Source organism: Cherax quadricarinatus, chromosome 1, assembly GCF_038502225.1.
Source record: "Cherax quadricarinatus isolate ZL_2023a chromosome 1, ASM3850222v1, whole genome shotgun sequence".
Classification (NCBI taxonomy): domain Eukaryota; kingdom Metazoa; phylum Arthropoda; class Malacostraca; order Decapoda; family Parastacidae; genus Cherax; species Cherax quadricarinatus.
The window spans coordinates 1,405,798-1,430,454 of record NC_091292.1 but is presented as its reverse complement, the minus strand read 5'-3'; the positions used below and the strand labels follow the sequence as shown (position 1 = coordinate 1,430,454).

The window sequence follows — 24,657 nt, the reverse complement described above, 5'->3', positions numbered from 1 at the left end:
TGAGACGTCTGTGTAATGTTTATCTATGAAAGTAAAATAGGGAAAGGCATAGATATCAGTATTTTTATATGGGTGTGAGGCATGTTTTTTTTTAAACGTTGCAGTGAGGAGGCTAGAGACAGTGGAGAGGAGTGTCTGTTACCACAGGTATCATTCAGATGGCTAATGGGTAAGCAGTTAAGGTGGTTTGGACATTAATAGATGATAAAGCAGAGAGAATGGCAATTATACATCCGGCATGGAAGGATGGAGGGGTAGGGGTCATCCTAGAAAAAGGTGGATGGTGATATACATCGCAATATGTGAGGAAGTCATATTATCTATATAGTTTCTACTTACGTAGTGACGAGACTACAGCAGAAGGCATAAGGTAGGCAGTAGGAAACAAAACCAGGTCGTGCCTGGTAATACATTTCACGAGTGCTGTAACACTTCCACACACAAACCCACAGCATGTGAACCACTAGCTATGGCGTAGTCATTGAAATTCACTCAGTGTTGAAGGCAGTATTGGTGTATACTCAGTGGCTGTGAGGTAATGTTTGAGAGGTAGGGGGGTAGGAAGGAGAGCTGGCTGGCACCAGTTAGTGAAGGAGCAGTCAGCAAGTAACATGTTTCCCGCTGTGTGTGCCCGTTCACTGTTCACCTGGACCCCAGCCCTCTTTACACTCAAGAAACTACACATAGGTGTCGTTGAAGCACCCTTCAACAAGGGCCAAGTAAGTGTAATCACTGTCCAGATAATCACTCAGCTACTATCCTTACGTAATTAGTAACAGGAATACAGTATTTTGAAAGACAGGTACCTAATTTATTTAACTTAAAATATGTATGAAGCAAATTTTAATGTTGTAGGTATATGGTTCAGATAATGTTGTAGGTATATGGTTCAGATAATGTTGTAGGTATATGGTTCAGATAATGTTGTAGGTATATGGTTCAGATAATGTTGTAGGTATATAGTTCAGATAATGTTGTAGGTATATGGTTCAGATAATGTTGTAGGTATATGGTTCAGATAATGTTGTAGGTATATAGTTCAGATAATGTTGTAGGTATATGGTTCAGATAATGTTGTAGGTATATGGTTCAGATAATGTTGTAGGTATATGGTTCAGATAATGTTGTAGGTATATAGTTCAGATAATGTTGTAGGTATATGGTTCAGATAATGTTGTAGGTATATGGTTCAGATAATGTTGTAGGTATATGGTTCAGATAATGTTGTAGGTATATAGTTCAGATAATGTTGTAGGTATATGGTTCAGATAATGTTGTAGGTATATGGTTCAGATAATGTTGTAGGTATATGGTTCAGATAATGTTGTAGGTATATAGTTCAGATAATGTTGTAGGTATATAGTTCAGATAATGTTGTAGGTATATGGTTCAGATAATGTTGTAGGTATATAGTTCAGATAATGTTGTAGGTATATGGTTCAGATAATGTTGTAGGTATATGGTTCAGATAATGTTGTAGGTATATAGTTCAGATAATGTTGTAGGTATATGGTTCAGATAATGTTGTAGGTATATAGTTCAGATAATGTTGTAGGTATATGGCTCAGATAATGTTGTAGGTATATAGTTCAGATAATGTTGTAGGTATATGGTTCAGATAATGTTGTAGGTATATAGTTCAGATAATGTTGTAGGTATATAGTTCAGATAATGTTGTAGGTATATGGCTCAGATAATGTTGTAGGTATATAGTTCAGATAATGTTGTAGGTATATGGTTCAGATAATGTTGTAGGTATATAGTTCAGATAATGTTGTAGGTATATGGTTCAGATAATGTTGTAGGTATATGGTTCAGATAATGTTGTAGGTATATGGTTCAGATAATGTTGTAGGTATATGGTTCAGATAATGTTGTAGGTATATGGTTCAGATAATGTTGTAGGTATATAGTTCAGATAATGTTGTAGGTATATGGTTCAGATAATGTTGTAGGTATATAGTTCAGATAATGTTGTAGGTATATGGTTCAGATAATGTTGTAGGTATATAGTTCAGATAATGTTGTAGGTATATGGTTCAGATAATCGACAAGTTAATGATTGAGACATGCAACACTTACGTATTTTTATTCTCAAGTGTCTCAAACATCACGTTTTAATGTTAAAATCCTGTTATATACTGTATGTCGCATCAGTCTAATTCCCCGGTGTTGAGTATGTTACTCCTGGTCATTGCTAACTTCCAATAATTCCCCGGTGTTGAGTATATTACTCCTGGTCATTGCTAACTTCCAATAATTCCCCGGTGTTGAGTATATTACTCCTGGTCATTGCTAACTTCCAATAATTCCCCGGTGTTGAGTATATTACTCCTGGTCATTGCTAACTTCCAATAATTCCCCGGTGTTGAGTATATTACTCCTGGTCATTGCTAACTTCCAATAATTCCCCGGTGTTGAGTATATTACTCCTGGTCATTGCTAACTTCCAATAATTCCCCGGTGTTGAGTATGTTACTCCTGGTCATTGCTAACTTCCAATAATTCCCCGGTGTTGAGTATATTACTCCTGGTCATTGCTAACTTCCAATAATTCCCCGGTGTTGAGTATATTACTCCTGGTCATTGCTAACTTCCAATAATTCCCCGGTGTTGAGTATATTACTCCTGGTCATTGCTAACTTCCAATAATTCCCCGGTGTTGAGTATATTACTCCTGGTCATTGCTAACTTCCAATAATTCCCCGGTGTTGAGTATGTTACTCCTGGTCATTGCTAACTTCCAATAATTCCCCGGTGTTGAGTATATTACTCCTGGTCATTGCTAACTTCCAATAATTCCCTGGTGTTGAGTATATTACTCCTGGTCATTGGTAACTTCCAATAATTCCCCGGTGTTGAGTATATTACTCCTGGTCATTGCTAACTTCCAATAATTCCCCGGTGTTGAGTATATTACTCCTGGTCATTGCTAACTTCCAATAATTCCCCGGTGTTGAGTATGTTACTCCTGGTCATTGCTAACTTCCAATAATTCCCCGGTGTTGAGTATATTACACCTGGTCATTGCTAACTTCCAATAATTCCCCGGTGTTGAGTATATTACTCCTGGTCATTGCTAACTTCCAATAATTCCCCGGTGTTGAGTATATTACACCTGGTCATTGCTAACTTCCAATAATTCCCCGGTGTTGAGTATATTACTCCTGGTCATTGGTAACTTCCAATAATTCCCCGGTGTTGAGTATATTACTCCTGGTCATTGCTAACTTCCAATAATTCCCCGGTGTTGAGTATGTTACTCCTGGTCATTGCTAACTTCCAATAATTCCCCGGTGTTGAGTATGTTACTCCTGGTCATTGCTAACTTCCAATAATTCCCCGGTGTTGAGTATATTACTCCTGGTCATTGGTAACTTCCAATAATTCCCCGGTGTTGAGTATGTTACTCCTGGTCATTGCTAACTTCCAATAATTCCCCGGTGTTGAGTATATTACTCCTGGTCATTGGTAACTTCCAATAATTCCCCGGTGTTGAGTATATTACTCCTGGTCATTGCTAACTTCCAATAATTCCCCGGTGTTGAGTATGTTACTCCTGGTCATTGCTAACTTCCAATAATTCCCCGGTGTTGAGTATGTTACTCCTGGTCATTGCTAACTTCCAATAATTCCCCGGTGTTGAGTATATTACTCCTGGTCATTGGTAACTTCCAATAATTCCCCGGTGTTGAGTATGTTACTCCTGGTCATTGCTAACTTCCAATAATTCCCCGGTGTTGAGTATATTACTCCTGGTCATTGGTAACTTCCAATAATTCCCCGGTGTTGAGTATATTACTCCTGGTCATTGGTAACTTCCAATAATTCCCCGGTGTTGAGTATGTTACTCCTGGTCATTGCTAACTTCCAATAATTCCCCGGTGTTGAGTATATTACTCCTGGTCATTGGTAACTTCCAATAATTCCCCGGTGTTGAGTATGTTACTCCTGGTCATTGCTAACTTCCAATAATTCCCCGGTGTTGAGTATGTTACTCCTGGTCATTGCTAACTTCCAATAATTCCCCGGTGTTGAGTATATTACTCCTGGTCATTGCTAACTTCCAATAATTCCCCGGTGTTGAGTATGTTACTCCTGGTCATTGCTAACTTCCAATAATTCCCCGGTGTTGAGTATGTTACTCCTGGTCATTGCTAACTTCCAATAATTCCCCGGTGTTGAGTATATTACTCCTGGTCATTGCTAACTTCCAATAATTCCCTGGTGTTGAGTATATTACTCCTGGTGTTGAGTATATTACTCCTGGTCATTGCTAACTTCCAATAATTCCCCGGTAGTATATTACTCCTGGTCATTGCTAACTTCCAATAATTCCCCGGTGTTGAGTATATTACTCCTGGTCATTGCTAACTTCCAATAATTCCCCGGTGTTGAGTATATTACTCCTGGTCATTGCTAACTTCCAATAATTCCCTGGTGTTGAGTATATTACTCCTGGTCATTGCTAACTTCCAATAATTCCCCGGTGTTGAGTATATTACTCCTGGTCATTGCTAACTTCCAATAATTCCCTGGTGTTGAGTATATTACTCCTGGTCATTGCTAACTTCCAATAATTCCCCGGTGTTGAGTATATTACTCCTGGTCATTGCTAACTTCCAATAATTCCCTGGTGTTGAGTATATTACTCCTGGTCATTGCTAACTTCCAATAATTCCTAACTGTAACAGTTACTGATATTATAACTTGTTGTTGTAACACAACTACGGTGATAACTGTAACAGTTACTGATATTATAACTTGTTGTTGTAACACAACTACGGTGATAACTGTAACAGTTACTGATATTATAACTTGTTGTTGTAACACAACCCTGGTGGTTGATAATGTTACAGGTTCATTGCTAATTAATAATTCCCCGTTGTTGTAACACAACTACGGTGATTGCTAACTTGTAACAGGTTGTTGATATTATAACTTGTTGGTTGGTAACACAACCTGGCGGTTGATAACTGTAACACCGGTTACTGATAATTAATAATTCCCCTTGTTGTTGTAATACAACTGGCGGTTGATAACTTCCAACAACCCCGGTTATTGATATTATAACTGTTGGTTCTTGTAACTTCCAACTACCCCGGTGATAATGTTAGGCAGTTAACTTGAATAATTATAATGTTGTTGTAACACACTACTGGTGATTAACTCGTTCCAGTTACCCTGATATTATATCCTGGTTGTTGTAACACAATACGGTGATAACTGTTAGCCCTGGTATTGCTATCTTATAACCCCTTGTTGTTGAACACATATGGATTAACTGGTAACATTGCTATTAATTATAACCTTGGTTGTTGTAACATTAACTACGGTGATTGGTAACTTCCAACATTGATGATATTATAATCTGGTTGTTGTAACACAACACGGTGATAACTATTAGCTGTTCTGCTAACTTCCATAACTTGGTTGTTGTAGTAACTAGGTGATAATGTCATTAGCATATATTATAACTTGTTGTTGTAACACAACTACATTGGTGATAACTAATAAGGTTACTGATATTATAACTTGTTGTTTTAACACAACTCCACGGATAACTGGTAATTAGTTACTGATATTATAACTTGTTGTTGCTAACACCAATAATTGGCCCTGGATAACTATATTAGCCTTGGCTTGATAATTATAACTTGGTTGTTGTAACACAACTACCTGGTTATTAACAACTACAGGTTGTTGATATTATAACTTGTTGTAACACAACTACTTGGTTAATAACTGGTAACAGTTATGATATTATAACTTCCTGTAACACAACTACCGGTTATAACTCCCGGTAGTTAGTTATGATATTATAACTTGCCTGGTTGTAACACAAACTAACGGTTATAACCTGCAGTTACTGAGTATTATTAACTTGTGGTCACAACTTACGGTTATTAACCCTGGTGTTACTGATATTATAACCTTGGTTCAGTAACACAACCTGCGTGATATACAGGTTACATTGATTATTAATAACTTGGTTGTTAGTAACACAACTACCGGTTATTAACTAACTAGCAAGTTACTTGATATTATTAACTGTTGGTAACACAACTAACGGTTATAACTGTAACCCCAGTTATTGATATTATTAACTTGCCTTGGTAACATTAACTAACGGCCTTATAACTGGTAACGTTGATATTATTACTCCTGGTTCATTGCTAACACAACTAACTGGTGATAAATGCTTGGCAGTTACTGATATTGGTAACTTGTTGTTGTAATTACAACCTGGTGATAACTGTCAACAGGTTGCAGATATTATTAACTTGTTGGTTATTGTAACACAACAACCCCACGGTGATAACTGTAACAGTTACTGATAATTATAACCTTGTTGTTGTAACACAACTACCGGTTATTAACTAAGCCAAGTTAACCCCTGATATTATAACTGTTGGTTCTTGTAACACAACTACGGTGATTAATGTAATATTACTGGATATTATAACCCTTGGTTGTTGTAACATTAACTCCTGGATAACTGCAACAAGTTACTGATATTATTAACTTGTGCTTGTAACACAACTACGGTGATAATGTTAGATGTATTATAACTTGTTGGTTGTAACTTCCAACACCCGGTGTAACTGTACAGTTACTGGATTATTATTAACTTGTTGTTGTAACACACTGGTCGGTGATAACTTCAACAGGTTGTTGATATTATTAACTTGTTGTTGTTAACACAACTACGGTGAGTACTACTCCAGGTTCATTGATAATTAATAATTCCCCTGTTGTTGTAACATTAACCTGGCGGTTGATAACTTCCAATAACCCCAGGTTACGAGTATTATTAACTTGGTGTTGTAACACAACTCGGTGTTGATAACTGTTACAGGTTACTTGATAATTATAACCCCGTTGTTGTAATACAACTCCGGTGATAACTAATTCCAATAAGGTTACTTGATATTATAACTGGTTGTTGTTAACAATAACTACGGTGATAACTGCCTAGTTCATTGATAATTAATAATTCCCCTGTTGTTGTAATACAACTACTGGTGATTAACTTGCAACAGTTATTGATATTATTAACTCCTGGCTTGTAACTTCAACTAACCCCGGTGATTGAAGTGTAGCAGGTTACTTGATAACTAACTTACCCCGTGTTAATATACACTACGGTGGATAACTTGCTACTTCAGTTACTTAACACACAACTACGGTGATAACTGTAGCAGTTACTGATATTATAACTTGTTGTAACACAACTACGGTTATAACTGTAGCAGTTACTGATATAACTTACTGTTGTAACACACAACTACGGTGATAACTGTAGCAGTTACTGATATTATAACTTGTTGTAACACAACTACGGTTATAACTGTAGCAGTTACTGATATAACTTACTGTTGTAACACACAACTACGGTGATAAATGTTGCAGTTACTGATATAACTTACTGTTGTAACACACAACTACGGTGATAAATGTTGCAGTTACTGATATAACTTACTGTTGTAACACAACTACGGTGATAAATGTTGCAGTTACTGATATAACTTACTGTTGTAACACAACTACGGTGATAAATCAGTCGTGTCAGTAAAATTACTGCAGATTATTTCTTGAACAGACCTGGAATTACCATGTTGTAAAAACTAACCTTGAGATGTCCAGGTGTCCTGAGACATTCCTAACTTGGGTATGACATATATACACTCAGACGTATATATATATTACATTTATTTAAGAGATGATAATCCAAGGATAAGAAAAGCTTAAAACGAAGACAATTATGTTGAAAAATAACTTACAATGCAGATGATAAATCAATTATAAGATAAATCTTATCTAAGATAAACAGCGCAGAATGTTGTAGTTCGAATATTGATGAAGGGAAAAATAATAATTATGATAATAATCTTTATTTCTACAAGTACATATACAAGGTATACAGAACATAGTTGACATCAATGACATACTACATAGAAAGCCCCTTGTTATGCAGAGTATTTCGGGCAAACTAAATAAATTTTGTCCCCAGGATGCGACCCACACCAGTAGACTAACACCCAAGGACAGCAGGTGTCTTAAGGAAACACGTTCTAATGTTCCCACTCGTACCGGGGATCATCCCCGGGACCTGAGTGTGTGAGGTAAGTGCGCTACCAACCCAGCTACGGGACATACAGACGATAAGACAATATAGGTTACATGTATGCATGGGTGCTTCAGTATACCACCTTCAAAGATTAATGTGTAAATATCTAGCTGAAATAAAATAACTTCTTTTGCAATTCATTGTAATAAACGTAACTAGAGGCTCAATGAGGGTGAACAAACCGGTTCGGTTTATGTACATTCTTCAGTACCATTTTTGGGGATACAAATATTGTTGATGGAAGTGTAATGGCGACGTGTAACATTTACTACTCACAGGCCGTCGATAGACGAACAAACTAACAAGAACCAAACATAAGGAGCGGACGAGGGAGAGGTTTCCGGTTTCTTAAGCTTCTTATTGACGTTATCAAATGGAAATATTACACTAGTTACGGGAAAATCCATGTATTGTGTGTGTGTGTGTGTGTGTGTGTGTACTCACCTAATTGTACTCACCTAATTGTGGTTGCAGGGGTCGAAACTCAGCTCCTGGCCCCGCCTCTTCACTGATCGCTACTGGATCCTCTCTCTCTCTGCTTCCTGAGCTTTGTCATACCTCTTCTTAAAACTATGTATGGTTCCTGCCTCCACTACTTCACTTGCTAGGCTATTCCACTTGCTGACAACTCTATGACTGAAGAAATACTTCCTAACGTCCCTGTGACTCGTCTGAGTCTTCAGCTTCCAGTTGTGACCCCTTGTCCCTGTGTCCCTTCTCTGGAACATCCTATCTCTGTCCACCTTGTCTATTCCCCGCAGTATCTTGTATGTCGTTATCATGTCTCCCCTGACCCTTCTGTCCTCCAATGTCGTCAGTCCGATTTCCCTTAACCTTTCCTCGTACGACATTCCCTTGAGCTCTGGGACTAGCCTTGTTGCAAACCTTTGTACTTTCTCTAACTTCTTGACGTGCTTGACCAGGTGTGGGTTCCAGACTGGTGCTGCATACTCCAGTATGGGCCTAACATACACAGTGTACAGTGTCTTGAACGATTCCTTATTAAGGTATCGGAACGCTATTCTCAGGTTTGCCAGGCGCCCGTATGCTGCAGCGGTTATTTGGTTGATGTGTGCCTCCGGTGATGTGCTCGGTGTTATGGTCACCCCAAGGTCTTTCTCCCTGAGTGAGGTCTGTAGTCTTTGTCCACCTAGCCTATACTCTGTTTGCGGTCTTCTTTGCCCCTCCCCAATCTTCATGACTTTGCATTTGGCTGGATTGAATTCGAGAAGCCAGTTGCTGGACCACATGTCCAGCCTGTCCAGGTCTCTTTGCAGTCCTGCCTCATCCTCGTCCAATTTAATTCTTCTCATCAACTTCACGTCATCTGCGAACAGGGACACTTCAGAGTCTATTCCTTCCATCATGTCGTTCACATATATCAAAAATAGCACTGGTCCTAGAACTGACCCCTGTGGGACCCCGCTCGTAACAGGCGCCCACTGTGATACCTCTTCACGTACCATGACTCGTTGCTGCCTCCTTGTCAGGTATTCCCTTATCCATTGCAGTGCCCTCCCTTTTACGTGCGCCTGATCCTCCAGCTTCTGCACTAATCTCTTGTGGGGAACTGTGTCAAAGGCCTTCCTGCAGTCTAGGAAAACGCAATCTACCCACCCCTCTCTCTCGTGTCTTACTTCTGTTACCTTGTCATAAAACTCCAGGAGGTTTGTGATACAAGATTTGCCTTCCATGAACCCATGCTGGTTTTCATTTATAATCTTGTTCCTTTCCAGGTGTTCGACCACTCTCCTCCTGATAATCTTCTCCATGACTTTGCACACAATACATGTCAGAGACACAGGTCTGTAGTTTAGTGCCTCGTTTCTGTTTCCTTTCTTAAATATGGGGACTACATTAGCTGTCTTCCATTTCTCAGGTAGTTGCCCAGTTTCAAGGGATGTGTTGAAGATTGTGGTTAGAGGCATGCACAGCATCTCTGCTCCTTCTCTAAGGACCCATGGGGAGATGTTGTCCGGTCCCATCGCCTTTGAGGTGTCAAGGTCACTTAAGAGCTTCTTCACCTCCTCCTCAGTTGTTCGTATGTCATCCAACACTTGTTGGTATATTCCCTCTTGATGTTCCCTTCTGTGCTGTCGTCCCACAGCCCTTACTGTCTCTACTGTAAAAACTTCCTTAAATCTCCTGTTCAGCTATTCACATACCTCCAGATCATTTCTTGTGAGTTCTCCACCTTCTGTCCTTAATCTGATCACCTGGTCTTTGACTGTTGTCTTCCTCCGGATGTGGCTATACAACAGTTTCGGGTCAGTCTTGATTCTCGATGCTATGTCATTTACATACTGTCGCTGGGCCTCCCTCCTTACCTGTGCGTACTCATTCCTGGCTCTGCGACTGATCTCCCTATTTTCGTGTGTTCTCTGCCTTCTGTACTTTTTCCATTCTCTATTGCATTTTGTTTTTGCCTCCTTACAACGTCGGGTAAACCAGGGACTCGTTCTGGTCTTCCCGTTGTTACTGTTGCCCTTGGGAATAAACCTTTCCACTGCCTCCTTGCATTTTGTTGTTACATATTCCATCATTTCATTTACTGGATTTCCTGCCAGTTCTCTGTCCCACTGGACCTCCCGCAGGAAGTTCTTCAACCCTATGTAGTCCCCTCTTTTATAGTCAGGCTTTTCCCATTCAACTCCTGTTATTCTCTCCACTTGCAGCTCTACTATGTATTCAAAGCACAGAACCACGTGGTCGCTAGCTCCTAGGGGACTCTCATACTTGATGTCCTCAATATCTGAGCAGCCCAGGGTGAACACAAGGTCCAATCTTGCTGGTTCATCCTCCCCTCTCACTCTGGTAGTGTCCTTAACATGTTGGTGCATGAGGTGTGTGTGTGTGTGTGTGTGTGTGTGTGTGTGTGTGTGTGTGTGTGTGTGTGTGTGTGTGTGTGTGTGTGTGTGTGTGTGTGTGTCTCAACAATCAATATTTGAACATCAAAATGGTATACAATACCGACAGGTTGGTAGGTAAGACACATAAGCAACAGTTAGGGAACTTTATTCCGAAACGTTTCGCCTACACGGTAGGCTTCTTCAGTCGAATACAGAAAGTAGGCAACACATGGCATCTTGGTACAGAAAACACCTTGGACAACCTTTTCAAGTGAGAATTGTTGGATCTGAGAGGGACATGGCCTCTCAGTGGCTACATTCTAACTACTACTACTACTACTCTGCACCTCTCCTTCCGACAATATTTAATCTCCGCACTGTCGCTTGATCTTCAGATAGTTCCTGACTATGGAACTGAACTTCTCCAGGCTGAGGGACTGACAACCTCAAATTCTACGACTTCAAGGGTGATGGACTGATTACATCGTCTTCACATCTCTACTGTTCCTGCCTACTTTCTGTATTCGACTGAAGAAGCCTACTGTGTAGGCGAAACGTTTCGGGATAAAGTTGCCTAACTGTTGCTTGTGTCTTACCTACCAATCAATATTTGCACCAATAACTCATTACAGTTGTGACCGGGTGTGGAAGTGTGAATTGCTCATTACTCTATAATTTGTTCATGATTGTACCCATGTATAAACGTAAGTAACCATTCTTACAGAATTCATTACCTTTGTAACTTGTGAGTTCATTACCTTTGTACCTAGTTCAGCTATCAAACCTTTGGGGGCCCAGTCCCTGGACCCATTACGTACCTCTGTAATCTGTAAATACCTTTGTAACTTGGAAATAAATGGTATAAAATGCCGACACAATGGAAATATAAACACATATGCAGTATAATGTGATCCTTTATTGACTACGTTTCGCCCACACAGTGGGCTTTTTCAAGTCACAAACAGATCTACCTGGGGTGGAAGGGACGCGAGTATTTATAGTCAGGTTCAGAATGCTGAGGTCAGGTGGAGAATGCTGCATCTGATGATGTACCGAGTGGGGTTATAGAGTCTAAAATCTTGGGTAGCTTGTAAATGAGATTGGATAAGTTTGTGAGCAGACCTTCTACAGTGTTCTTATGTGGGATAGCGATGAAGAAGTTTCTTGGCAAGTGGTTCAGCTATGTTATAGAAGCCACTATTCTGGTTGAAGTTGTCGGATATAGAAATAAGTGATGATTCCAGGATTCTTCGGTATTGAGTGTTGTCTTATGTGGCGATGAGTCTTGAGTTTCTGAAGTTTATCAAGTGGTTGTGTGAATTACGGTGTTGTACACAGGCATTCCTTGTGTCGTCAGACCTGCTTGCGTATTGGTGTTCTGAAATACGTGTTTGGAGGTCCCTTGATGTTTCGCCTACGTATAACTTGTTGCAGTCATTACAAGGGATTATCAGTCCCTCAGCCTTGGAGTTAGTGTTCACAGCATCGTTTTGTATATAGTTCTACAAGGGATTATGTATACCCCTGCAGAGGGTGGAAGCTTGTCCTGTCTATCACTGGTAATGTCCTTGATGGTCGTGGTTGTGGAGGTAGATACTTGAAATGAGGTATTGGAAAAGATGTTGGAAACGTGTTTGGCAATGGAGTTGGTGGGGAGGACTATGTATCTCTTCTCGGCAGTGTCTTCTCTGGGTGTGTTGAAGATGTTTAATGCCCGTCGTCTGCAGTCTCTGATGAAGATTTATTAAAGGAAACGTTTCGCCACGAGTGGCTTCTTCAGTCCTAATACAGAGAAAACTAAGAAAACACACATATATATAGTGGTGGGAGTCAGGTGATGTGAAGCGTGGGTAGAGGTGGTAATAGTAGTAGTAGTAGTAATGGAACTAAGGAGGTGAGGTTAGAGAGGGACCTGCTGGCATCAAGTAACACCAGTTCCCAGGATGGGTAATATCCTCTTGCTTAGTAATTTTGAAATACTGTAACTACCGGATTTTTGCTTTATAGTGTTACTGACAGAAATTAGTGCAGCTTCAATGCATTTTCTCCGTCTTAAGTCGTCTTCTTTAATAACTAGTTTAGCTTCATTGAATTTCATGAGGTGTCCAACATCGTCTCTATGTTGAACACATGCGTTTTTGCGGTCATCATTTCTGCAAGCATTTTTGTGTTCTGCTATTCTAATGTCCAGAGTTCTGGCTGTTTCCCCTACATATACTTTGTCACACCCCCCACATGGAAAGTGACGAGGATAGTGGAGTTTAGAAAATACTTGTTCAATTATCGTGCATTCTTCTTCAAGGAACTCATTGCTGCAGATTCTGAGTGCACGCAGGAAGAAGCCTATAATTACACCACATTTGGTTTTGGTGTCGTGGTGAGAGTAAAAGTGGAGAAGGTCGTTTTGGTTGGTGGATTTTCGATAGACTTGAAAACGAAGTTCGTGGTCAGCTTTGCAGAGCAGAACATCTTCAACACACCCAGAGAAGGAAATAAATGGTATCAAATACCGACACAGTGGAAATATAAACACATATGCAGTATAATGTGATCCTTTATTGACAACGTTTCACCCACACAGTGGGCTTTTTCAAGTCACACAAAGATCTGTGTGTGACTTGAAAAAGCCCACTGTGTGGGTGAAACGTTGTCAATAAAGGATCACATTATACTGCATGTGTGTTTATATTTCCACACCCAGAGAAGAGAAGACACTGCCGAGAAGAGATACATAGTCCTCCCCACCAACTCCATTGCCAAACACGTTTCCAACATCTTTTCCAATACCTCATTTCAAGTATCTACCTCCACAACCACGACCATCAAGGACATTACCAGTGATAGACAGGACAAGCTTCCACCCTCTGCAGGGGTATACATAATCCCTTGTAATGACTGTAACAAGTTATACGTAGTTAGGTAAGACACATATGCAACAGTTAGGCATCTTTATTTCGAAACGTTTCGCCTACACAGTAGGCTTCTTCAGTCGAGTACAGAAAAGTTGATAGAAGCAGAAGAGACTTGAAGACGATGTAATCAGTCCATCACGTAATCAGTCTTCAAGTCTCTTCTGCTTCTATCAACTTTTCTGTACTCGACTGAAGAAGCCTACTGTGTAGGCGAAACGTTTCGAAATAAAGATGCCTAACTGTTGCATATGTGTCTTACCTAACAATCTGTCGGTATTTTATACCATTTTAATGTTCAAGTTATACGTAGGCGAAACATCAAGGGACCTCCAAACACGTATTTCAGAACACCAATACGCAAGCAGGTCTGACGACACAAGGAATGCCTGCGTACAACACCGTAATTCACACAACCACTTGATAAACTACAGAAACTCAAGACTCATCGCCACAGAAGACAACACTCAGTACCGAAGAATCCTGGAATCATCACTTATTTCTATATCCGACAACTTCAACCAGAATAGTGGCTTCTATAACATAGCTGAACCACTTGCCAAGAAACTTCTTCATCGCTATCCCACATAAGAACACTGTAGAAGGTCTGCTCACAAACTTATCCAATCTCATTTACAAGCTACCCAAGATTTTAGACTCTATAACCCCACTCGGTACATCATCAGATGCAGCATTCTCCACCTGACCTCAGCATTCTGAACCTGACTATAAATACTCGCGTCCCTTCCACCCCAGGTAGATCTGTTTGTGACTTGAAAAAGCCCACTGTGTGGGCGAAACGTAGTCAATAAAGGATCACATTATACTGTATATGTGTTTATATTTTCACCTTTGTAACTTGTCATGATTGTGACTAGACCTACCTGGAGTTCATTACCTTTGTAAATTGTGAGTTCATTACCTTTGTAAATTGTGAGTTCATTACATTTGTAAATTGTGAGTTCATTACCTCTGTAACTTCCTCAGCTATCAAAACTTTGGAGTCCAGTCCCTGGACCAATTATGTACCTCTGTAATCTTTTGACTACCACCCACAGGATGGGTATGGGGTGCATAATAAACATATTAAACTAACCCCATAAACTAGTTACTGGAAAATCCATGCTACCCCCATAAACTAGTTACTGGAAAATCCATGCTACCCCCATACTGGATAATTCATACCTCACAGGCTAGTTATTAGAAAATTCATTGTACCTCAGGCTAGTTATTAGAAAATTCATGGTACCTCAGGCTAGTCACTGCAGAATTCATAAGTACGATAAAACAGTTAAATTACTGAGAACCTGTAGTCCCTGGAACGCAGGCGGGAGAGAGACGTGTTTTTTTTATTTAAAATACAATACAAAACTAACATAAAACCCCTTAAACAAGGGTTGATATACATTTAATATAAATAAATTAAGTATCTCAATCCCTCAGGACGTACAATAGCAGCATAACACACAATATTAACAGACACAGAGAGGTGACCCGGTGGCCTGGTGGCTAAAGCTCCCGCTTCACACACGGAGGGCCCGGGTTCGATTCCCGGCGGGTGGAAACATTCGACACGTTTCCTTACACCTGTTGTCCTGTTCACCTAGCAGCAAATAGGTACCTGGGTGTTAGTCGACTGGTGTGGGTCGCATCCTGGGGGACAAGATTAAGGACCACAATGGAAATAAGTTAGACAGTCCTCGATGACGCACTGACTTTCTTGGGTTATCCTGGGTGGCTAACCCTCCGGGGTTAAAAATCCCAACGAAATCTTATCTTATCTGACACGGATACACTAGAAAATATAGCTTATAACAAAACGGATCATTAAGAAGAATGGGCAAATCTTAACCCTATTTACACAAGAACACAACAAGGACAACATGCAGGCGACCCCTGTAACAGGTTCTATAATATAATTTAACAGCCTCCATTAAATCCATAATCCCTTCAGATATACACTGTTTACATAACATTACTGTGACATATGACCGAGGCACAATAAGACAAGAACATTGGAAATAAATGGTATAAAATACCGACACAACAGAAATATAAATACATATACAGTATAATGTGATCCTTTATTGATAACGTTTCGCCCACACAGTGGGCTTTTTCAAGTCACAAACAGATTTACCTGGTGTGGAAGGTACGCGAGTATTTATTGTGTTGCTTAGTATATCCTCCCAGCTTATATCGGTTAGGACTTGGTTTACTTGGTCCCACTTGATGTTTTTGTTATTGAAGTTGAATTTGGTGAATGCTCCCTCGTGACTAGTCTCATTATGTCGGTCTGGGGCTCCACGCATACATGTCTGAACCTCAATTATGTTGTGATCTGAGTATATTGTTTTTGATATGGTGACATTTCTTATCAGATCATCATTGTTAGTGAAGATGAGGTCTAGTGTATTCTCCAGTCTAGTAGGCTCTATTATTTGCTGGTTTAAATTGAATTTTGTGCAGAGATTTAAAAGCTCGTGTGAGTGTGAGTTTTCATCAGAGCTGCCTCCTGGTGTTATTACTGCAACAATATTATTTGCTATATTCCTCCATTTTAGGTGCCTTAAGTTGAAATCCCCCAGGAGCAAGATGTTATAGTGCAAGATGTTATAGATGAATAGTGTTTAAGAATATCTTTGTGTATTAAGCCCTGTCTATATTCATTACCTTTGCAATTATTCATGAGTGTGACCAGCTCAACCTGGTCATGATTATGACCAGATCTAGTTCATTACCTTTGTAACTCGCTCAGCTATCAAAACTTTGGAGTCCTGTCCCTGGACCAATTATGTACCTCTGTAATCTTTTGACTACCGCCCACAGGATGGGTATGGGGTGCATAATAAACATATTAAACTGAACTATATTGCTTTTCATATTGGTGTTTCTTGTCAATGGATTTCAGAATGGTGCTGGTTAGCCATGGGCAACCAAGCCGTTTGTTTGTGATCTGTTTCGTTTTTATAGGACAATGTTTGTTGTATAGTCTAAGTAATTTGTTAAGAAAAATGTCTGTCGTCATCAATACCATTGGCCTTGGAGAATTCTGTAGGCCAGTCAATAGTCTCTAGGTCAGCTGTGAACTTCCTTATTGAGGCCTCGTCATGGAGTCTAAATGAGACTTTGTTGTATTCAAGTGGTGGTTTACTAATGTTTGTCAGGAGGAAGGTAGGGTAGTGGTCTGTAGTGCTATCTGTGATTATCCCTGATTTAAGGGGAGCTAGTATATTGGTCCATATGTGGTCTATTATGGTTGCACTTGTCTCAGTGAGCCTGGTTGGTTTAGTTATTGTTGGTATGAGAAGTGTGGTGTTCATATTGTTGATGAAATCAGTTACAGGCTGATCATCTGGTATGCCAAGGTTGATGTTGACGTCTCCGGCTAAGAGAAGGTGGTGCTAATTCATTTGTCTGTTTGTTATTAGTGACTTTAATTTCTCACTGAAATTTGGGATGTTTGTGTGAGGTATCCGGTAAATGGCACCGATTGTTATAGGTGTCTTAAGGTTTTTTACAGTAAAATTAGCAAAAATGTATTCCCCATATTCATCACTAAAGCAAGTGGTGCTAATACAAGATAATTGGTAAGAGTAATAGATTGCAATACCACCCCCAACTTGGTTTGGTCTGCAGTTGTGAATTGCTGTGTATCCTGGTAGAGGGTAGATATCTATTGTGTCCTGCTTAAGCCAGGTCTCAGTAAGAATAATGCAGGAGAAGGGTGTCTTTAGTGATTCAGTGAGTGCCAGGACCTGATGTTGTAGTTAAGTACTGATAGACTTTTAGCATTGTTTAGGATAGTGCTGGCTTGTGATGCTGTGTAATAAAGGCAGTTACTTTCCAATAGGTTTTGATTGGGTGTCAGATTATCTTCTCATAGACACTAGCGTTGCGAAGCTTGACGAAAATTCTGTATGCACCATTTAAGGCTACACCATACAACTCTTCATTCACTATACCATAGGTGTCCCAGATTATAGCAGGTAGTAAAAGCTGAGCAGATTGAGCAGACACAGCCCCATGTACCACTTCTATGCAAACTGTGTTTACACGACGGCAACCCTGCTTTGCCATTTTGTGAAAACCAGGCTTCCACCAGTTGTCAGTAGGGGGCAGCTCAGCACACGTCCGCTCGTCTCAAGGGTTGAGCGACGAATGGTACATGATTATATACACTTGGAAAATCCTTGAGGGATTAGTACCAAATTTGCACACGAAAATCACTCCCTATGAAAGCAAAAGACTTAGCATACTATGCAACATCCCCCCAGTGAAAAGCAGGGGTGCCACTAGCACGATAAGAGACAACACAGTAAGTGTCAGGGGCCCAAGACTGTTCAACTGCCTCCCAGCATACATAAGGGGGATTACCAATAGACCCCTAGCTATCTTTAAGAAGGCGTTGGATAGGCACCTAAAGTCAGTACCTGATCAGCCGGGCTGTGGTTCGTACGTCAGTTTCCATGCGGCCAGCGGTAACAGCCTGATTGATCAGGCCTTGATCCACCACGAGGCCTGGTCACAGACCGGGCCGCGGGGGCATTGACCCCCGAAACCCTCTCCAAGTATATCTCAGGCTAGTCACCGTAAAATCCATTGGAATCTCTGGTCAGGTGACCTGGAGTTTACCTGGAGAGAGTTTCGGGGGTCAACGCCCCCGCGGCCCGGTCTGTGACCAGGCCTCCTGGTGGATCAGCGCCTGATCAACCAGGCTGTTGCTGCTGGCTGCACGCAAACCAACGTACGAGCCACAGCCCGGCTGATCAGGAACTGACTTTAGGTGCTTGTCCAGTGCCAGCTTGAAGACTGCCAGGGGTCTGTTGGTAATCCCCCTTATGTGTGCTGGGAGGCAGTTGAACAGTCTCGGGCCCCTGACACTTATTGTATGGTCTCTTAACGTGCTAGTGACACCCCTGCTTTTCATTGGGGGGATGGTGCATCGTCTGCCAAGTCTTTTGCTTTCGTAGTGAGTGATTTTCGTGTGCAAGTTCGGTACTAGTCCCTCTAGGATTTTCCAGGTGTATATAATCATGTATCTCTCCCTCCTGCGTTCCAGGGAATACAGGTTTAGAAACCTCAAGCGCTCCCAGTAATTGAGGTGTTTTATCTCCGTTATGCGCGCCGTGAAAGTTCTCTGTACATTTTCTAGGTCGGCAATTTCACCTGCCTTGAAAGGTGCTGTTAGAGTGCAGCAATATTCCAGTCTAGATAGAACAAGTGACCTGAAGAGTGTCATCATGGGCTTGGCCTTCCTAGTTTTGAAGGTTCTCATTATCCATCCTGTCATTTTTCTAGCAGATGCGATTGATACAATGTTATGGTCCTTGAAGGTGAGATCCTCCGACATAATCACTCCCAGGTCTTTGACGTTGGTGTTTCGCTCTATTTTGTGGCCAGAATTTGTTTTGTACTCTGATGAAGATTTAATTTCCTCATGTTTACCATATCTGAGTAATTGAAATTTCTCATCGTTGAACTTCATATTGTTTTCTGCAGCCCACTGAAAGATTTGGTTGATGTCCGCCTGGAGCCTTGCAGTGTCTGCAATGGAAGACACTGTCATGCAGATTCGGGTGTCATCTGCAAAGGAAGACACGGTGCTGTGGCTGACATCCTTGTCTATGTCGGATATGAGGATGAGGAACAAGATGGGAGCTAGTACTGTGCCTTGTGGAACAGAGCTTTTCACCGTAGCTGCCTCGGACTTTACTCTGTTGACGACTACTCTCTGTGTTCTGTTAGTGAGGAAATTATAGATCCATCGACCGACTTTTCCTGTTATTCCTTTAGCGCGCATTTTGTGCGCTATTACGCCATGGTCACACTTGTCGAAGGCTTTTGCAAAGTCTGTATATATTACATCTGCATTCTTTTTGTCTTCTAGTGCATTTAGGACCTTGTCGTAGTGATCCAGAAGTTGAGACAGACAGGAGCGACCTGTTCTAAACCCATGTTGCCCTGGGTTGTGTAACTTTTTTTTTTTTTTTTATATTTTATTTAGAAAACACAATACATATTTAAATGTATGCTATGCATACGGTACATAAACTAAGACATGTTATCCATCAAAAATGAAACAACAATTCCACGTTCTACACGAAGGCAACCCACACCCGAACATACAGGTGGATTTAATAAATTCATAAATACTACCTATATAATCCAAAGAATATCACACGTATTTACAAGGACGTATAAGTGATTAATAATAAGAACTATACTGGATATTAACAAAAATTCCTCTACCACACAATCCCAGTACTTAAATAAACCGTTACCCGTAGGTGTATTACCACCATTTACACATCCAACAACATGACCTACCAAACCCCCTTTTAACAATAATTAATAATGCCAGTGCATACAAAAAATATATGCATGCACCGTTTTGAGAAAAAACCCTTAAGTAACCTAACAATCACGGTATGCCCTTACCTCATTAAACCTTAATGAGAATTACAGAATTTGGTTATGCATAAACCACAACAAAAATATAAAAGTACATAGCAACCCAGATATGTACATTATGTTACCATACACACACACTTGTATAATTGGAAGAATATACACCCACAATATCTAATATCAATAATAATAAAACAACAACAAAGAAATTCAAACTGCCAGTACATCATTGTATGACATGGATTTTACACATAAAATTAAAGAATACACTTCATGTTACCTCAACTTTAAACAACCTATGTAAATGTTTAATATAAACCAAGACTATAATTATCATTGTAACATATCAAATGGGTTCTCCCCTCACAAGGACGGGGCGAATAATAAAAAGAAACCCCTTCATGAAATACCAAACAGGTACACCCCTACCACTAACTAACTCCTAGCTTAAGATCAAACTTGTTAATAACTGAACACAAAATCCTAATCTCCCTATCTGAAACACAATTAAACATCCTTGACAGTCATATTCGTCACATTAACGTGTGCAAAGATATTACAATCCTTCTTCTATAAAGAAGTACCGTTATAAAGGAATTACTTGTATACTAATTATATCTAAAGAAAAGCTAATCCACAAGGCCAATATGGGAAGTACTTGCAGCTACATGTTAAACCTACAAAATAAGCATCATTCTATACTAACGTACTTGACTACAGTGTTCCTTGCTTTATTTTATATTTTAAAACCCTTCTCAATGTTAATAAAAAGAATTACTGCTATTCACTGGCAATATCAGTGTTGCACGTGTTCAGTACTACCTGACCTAAAAAGCCATAACAGCCACTTAAGCCACCTCTCCTCGATAGTGAATGCAATAATATACCCAACCAAAATATGCAATGCAAGGCAATCCATGTATGACTATGTATCCAAGGTACTGATCGCCGATATCAAAAATCTCTGCAGGAACATAACCATTTCATAAATATATGCTCTCACTATCTCACCCCCACACCACCTTCCACACTGCTAGCCTAACCTTACACCCCCCCCCTCACAATAAAAGAGACTCTACCCGCGCCCCCCCCCCCTGGTCCCTTAGAAGCTGTGCTACAGTAAAATTACGATAACCTATCGAAAAACTTGATTCCCATTTCCCCCCATATATTAACCTATTCCTACACCTTGTCCTATAAAACCGCGCTGCTAACGCTTTTATCCTCAACTGCCCTGAAATCTGCCTCATACCCCAAGAAACATGCAAATAATCTGCCATAACGTACATCAAAGCCCTGCCCACTTCGCTTGCTACCCCACTAACATCCATCGACAACGATCTAAGAAAAGACCAACTCCCCCCCCCCAACAGCCTAATAACCCCCGCCATCCAGACTCTCACCACTTCCAAAGATGAACAAAAATATACCACATGATATGCCGTCTCCTCCTCCCCACAGAATAAACATGTTGCCTCTCTAACCAACCCCATCTTATGCAACATATACTTAGATGCCACCACACCCATTAGAAAACGGTACACCAACTCCCTAACCCTTGCTGGTATCCTAAGCTTCCTGAACTCCCTCCATATGACCCTCCAGTTATACATGGGGTATACTGCGGCCCCCTGCAATACACCCCTTCCCCACACCACACCCACCACTGCGTTTACCTTCAACCTTTTTACCTGCCCCACTGCCAACATGAATCTTATTACATCTTCACACTTTCTCAAATCCCTACCACTCCACCAGTTTCTAGCATCCCTCATCACCCTATCCACCCTAACACCCCCCTCCCCCCACCCTTAGATACCTCTGCTTAATATATAATACCATTACCCTAGGCCCTAAGGCCAACAAACCTAGTCCCCCCCTTTTCACCTCCGTCATGACCACATCTTTGGACAACCAGGCCCTCCCAAACCCCCACACAAACCTCAACACCCTCCTCTGTATTTCCTGTATATCCTGCACCCCCAAGGGGAACACCTCCGCTACACCCCAGACCTTACTATACACCACCGAGTTAATTACCAACGCCCTCTGCTGTAACGCCACTTCACTGGCCCTCAAACCTTTTAACTTGCCTATAACCCTACTCGTGACTGCTTCTGAGTTAATCCTCCTACATTCCTGCAATTGCCTCATATACCATATCCCACACACCCTAATTCTGTCACAAACCGTCCATCCCATTTCCTCCCCCAATCTCCCCCCAACCCATGTTCCTACTTCCAATAACCTAGACTTTGCTAAATTAACTACCATTCCTGAAACACTCCCAAAACTCCTAATGACCTCTCCCACCCTTCGTAAAGCCTCCCCACTCATAACTAACACAGTTGTATCATCCACATAACCTACTATGCCCCCCATACTTCCCCCCCCACCTCCCGCAATGCGTCGTCCACAGCCTCAAAAAAAGGATGTTGCACGCATGCAAAGAGCAACTGTGACAGCGGGCAACCCTGCCTTAATCCCTGTTCCATCATCACCGCCCCCCCCAGCTTACCATTAACCTGCACCCTCATGACAGCCCCCTCATACAGAATGCGCACCCACCTCACGACCCCCCCTCCAAAACCCAATTTTTCCAAACAGTCCCACAAAAAGTCCCTCTTCACACAGTCATATGCCTGAGCCCAATCCAACCCAAGGACGCCCCCTCCCTGACAGTTCTCTATAAAATCCCTTATCATACTGTGCCCATTCTTCATAGTCCGTCCCGGAATCCCATACTGACCCCCATGTACGCTACTCCCAATTACCTTCTTTAACCTGTTCCCCAATACCTTCGCAAAAATTTTGTAATCCGTACACATTAACGACAACGGACGATAATCTCCCAAACCCTTCTCCTCTCCTCCCTTCTTTGGCACCAAGACAACGACCCCAGTTCTCTGTGTTTGCGCCATTCTGCCCCATTTCAACATATAATTCAGAACCGCCACTAGGCATTCCCTCAGTACCTCCCAATGTGCTTTGTAAAAATCATTAGATAACCCATCTATTCCCGGTGCCTTCCCCTGACTCAACCCATTCACCACTTCCCCCACCTCTTCCCCCGTAATGCCTCCCTCCAACTCCCGATCCCCCTGCCCCATACCCTGCGAAACCCTCATCCCTCTAAATGTTTCTAACCCACCCACCCCTCCCCTTCTCTTCCATTTCTCCGTAAACCAATAATCAGCATACCTACTGATAGAATCTGTGTCAGTGAGGCCCTGTCCCCTCACATAACCCTCCCCACCCTCCACAACAATATGCGCCACGGTATTCCTCAACTGTCTGTCCTTGAATTTTCTGAGAACATACCCGGTTGGCTTATCACCTTTTAGTACGTCCTCCAATCCTGCCCTGACCCTGAGTGCATCAAAACGTTCATTATGCATCTCTACTAAACGACTCCTAAGTTCCCCCATATCTCCTTCCACTCCCTCCCTACCCCCCCCCGCATAACAATCATTCAACTGACCCTCTAAATAATTCTGCAATCCAAACCTCCAGCGTGCCCGTTCCCTGCCCCTCTTCCTAAAAAATTCTACAATTTTCACCTTTGCCTCCAACTCCCACCAATCTAGCAAATCCACCTCCTCATCCCTAGCCTCCCAAAAGCCTTTCCACCATGACTGAAAAGACCGACCTTGATCCTCCTCCTGTAAAAGCCTCACATTTAATTTCCAATAGCTCTGATATATTCTCGGAATACCATCCACCCTAAGGTCAGCCAACACTGCTCTGTGATCTGATAAACCCACGTCCACTGTTCTAACTCTCTCCACTCCTATCCCCTGCCTCACATAAATCCTATCCAACCTTGCCTCATAACTCCCCTGTACATAGGTATGCTCAACCTGATACCCCCCCCTGCCAACCACATCTACCACCCCGACATCGCACAAAGCATCCCTTAAGACACCCAACACGCACCCAGCCCCCCTAGGTACTACGTCTACATGCCTAATCACACAATTCCAATCACCTCCAATTATCGCTATGGCAGGTAAACCCCTGAGATAATATAACAAAACGTCACGAACAAAATCTGATTTTATCCTTACATTACCAATCGCAGGCATATAAACTCCCACAAAACATACCCTACTCTGCCCCCACCACCCATCCACCCGAACAACCCTCCCCCCACCCCCCTCCTCCCACCCCATGACTCGCAATGGACTGGTCTCCTTTACTAAAACAGCCACTCCGCCCTTTAAAAGCGTTGCCATGCTTACAAACAACTTATATCCTCTCAATCGCAACTCACTACCTGACTTATAGTTATGCTCCTGTAGGAAACAAACATCAACGTCGTACCTTTTGAGGAACCACTCCAACCAGACCCTTTTTA

The 24,657-nt window shown here is 41.4% G+C and overlaps 1 protein-coding gene across 1 annotated transcript in view; it reads left to right on the top strand.

Moving 5' to 3' along the window:
* The first annotated feature begins 405 nt into the window (after window positions 1-405).
* LOC128690308 (arginase, hepatic) overlaps window positions 406-24,657 on the top strand; it is a 66,000-nt gene continuing 41,748 nt past the window's right edge. Inside the window, exon 1 of the mRNA XM_053778942.2 lies at window positions 406-719. Coding sequence (XP_053634917.1) covers window positions 612-719 — 108 coding nt within the window. The 5' untranslated portion in view covers window positions 406-611. The remainder of the gene's footprint in view (window positions 720-24,657) is intronic.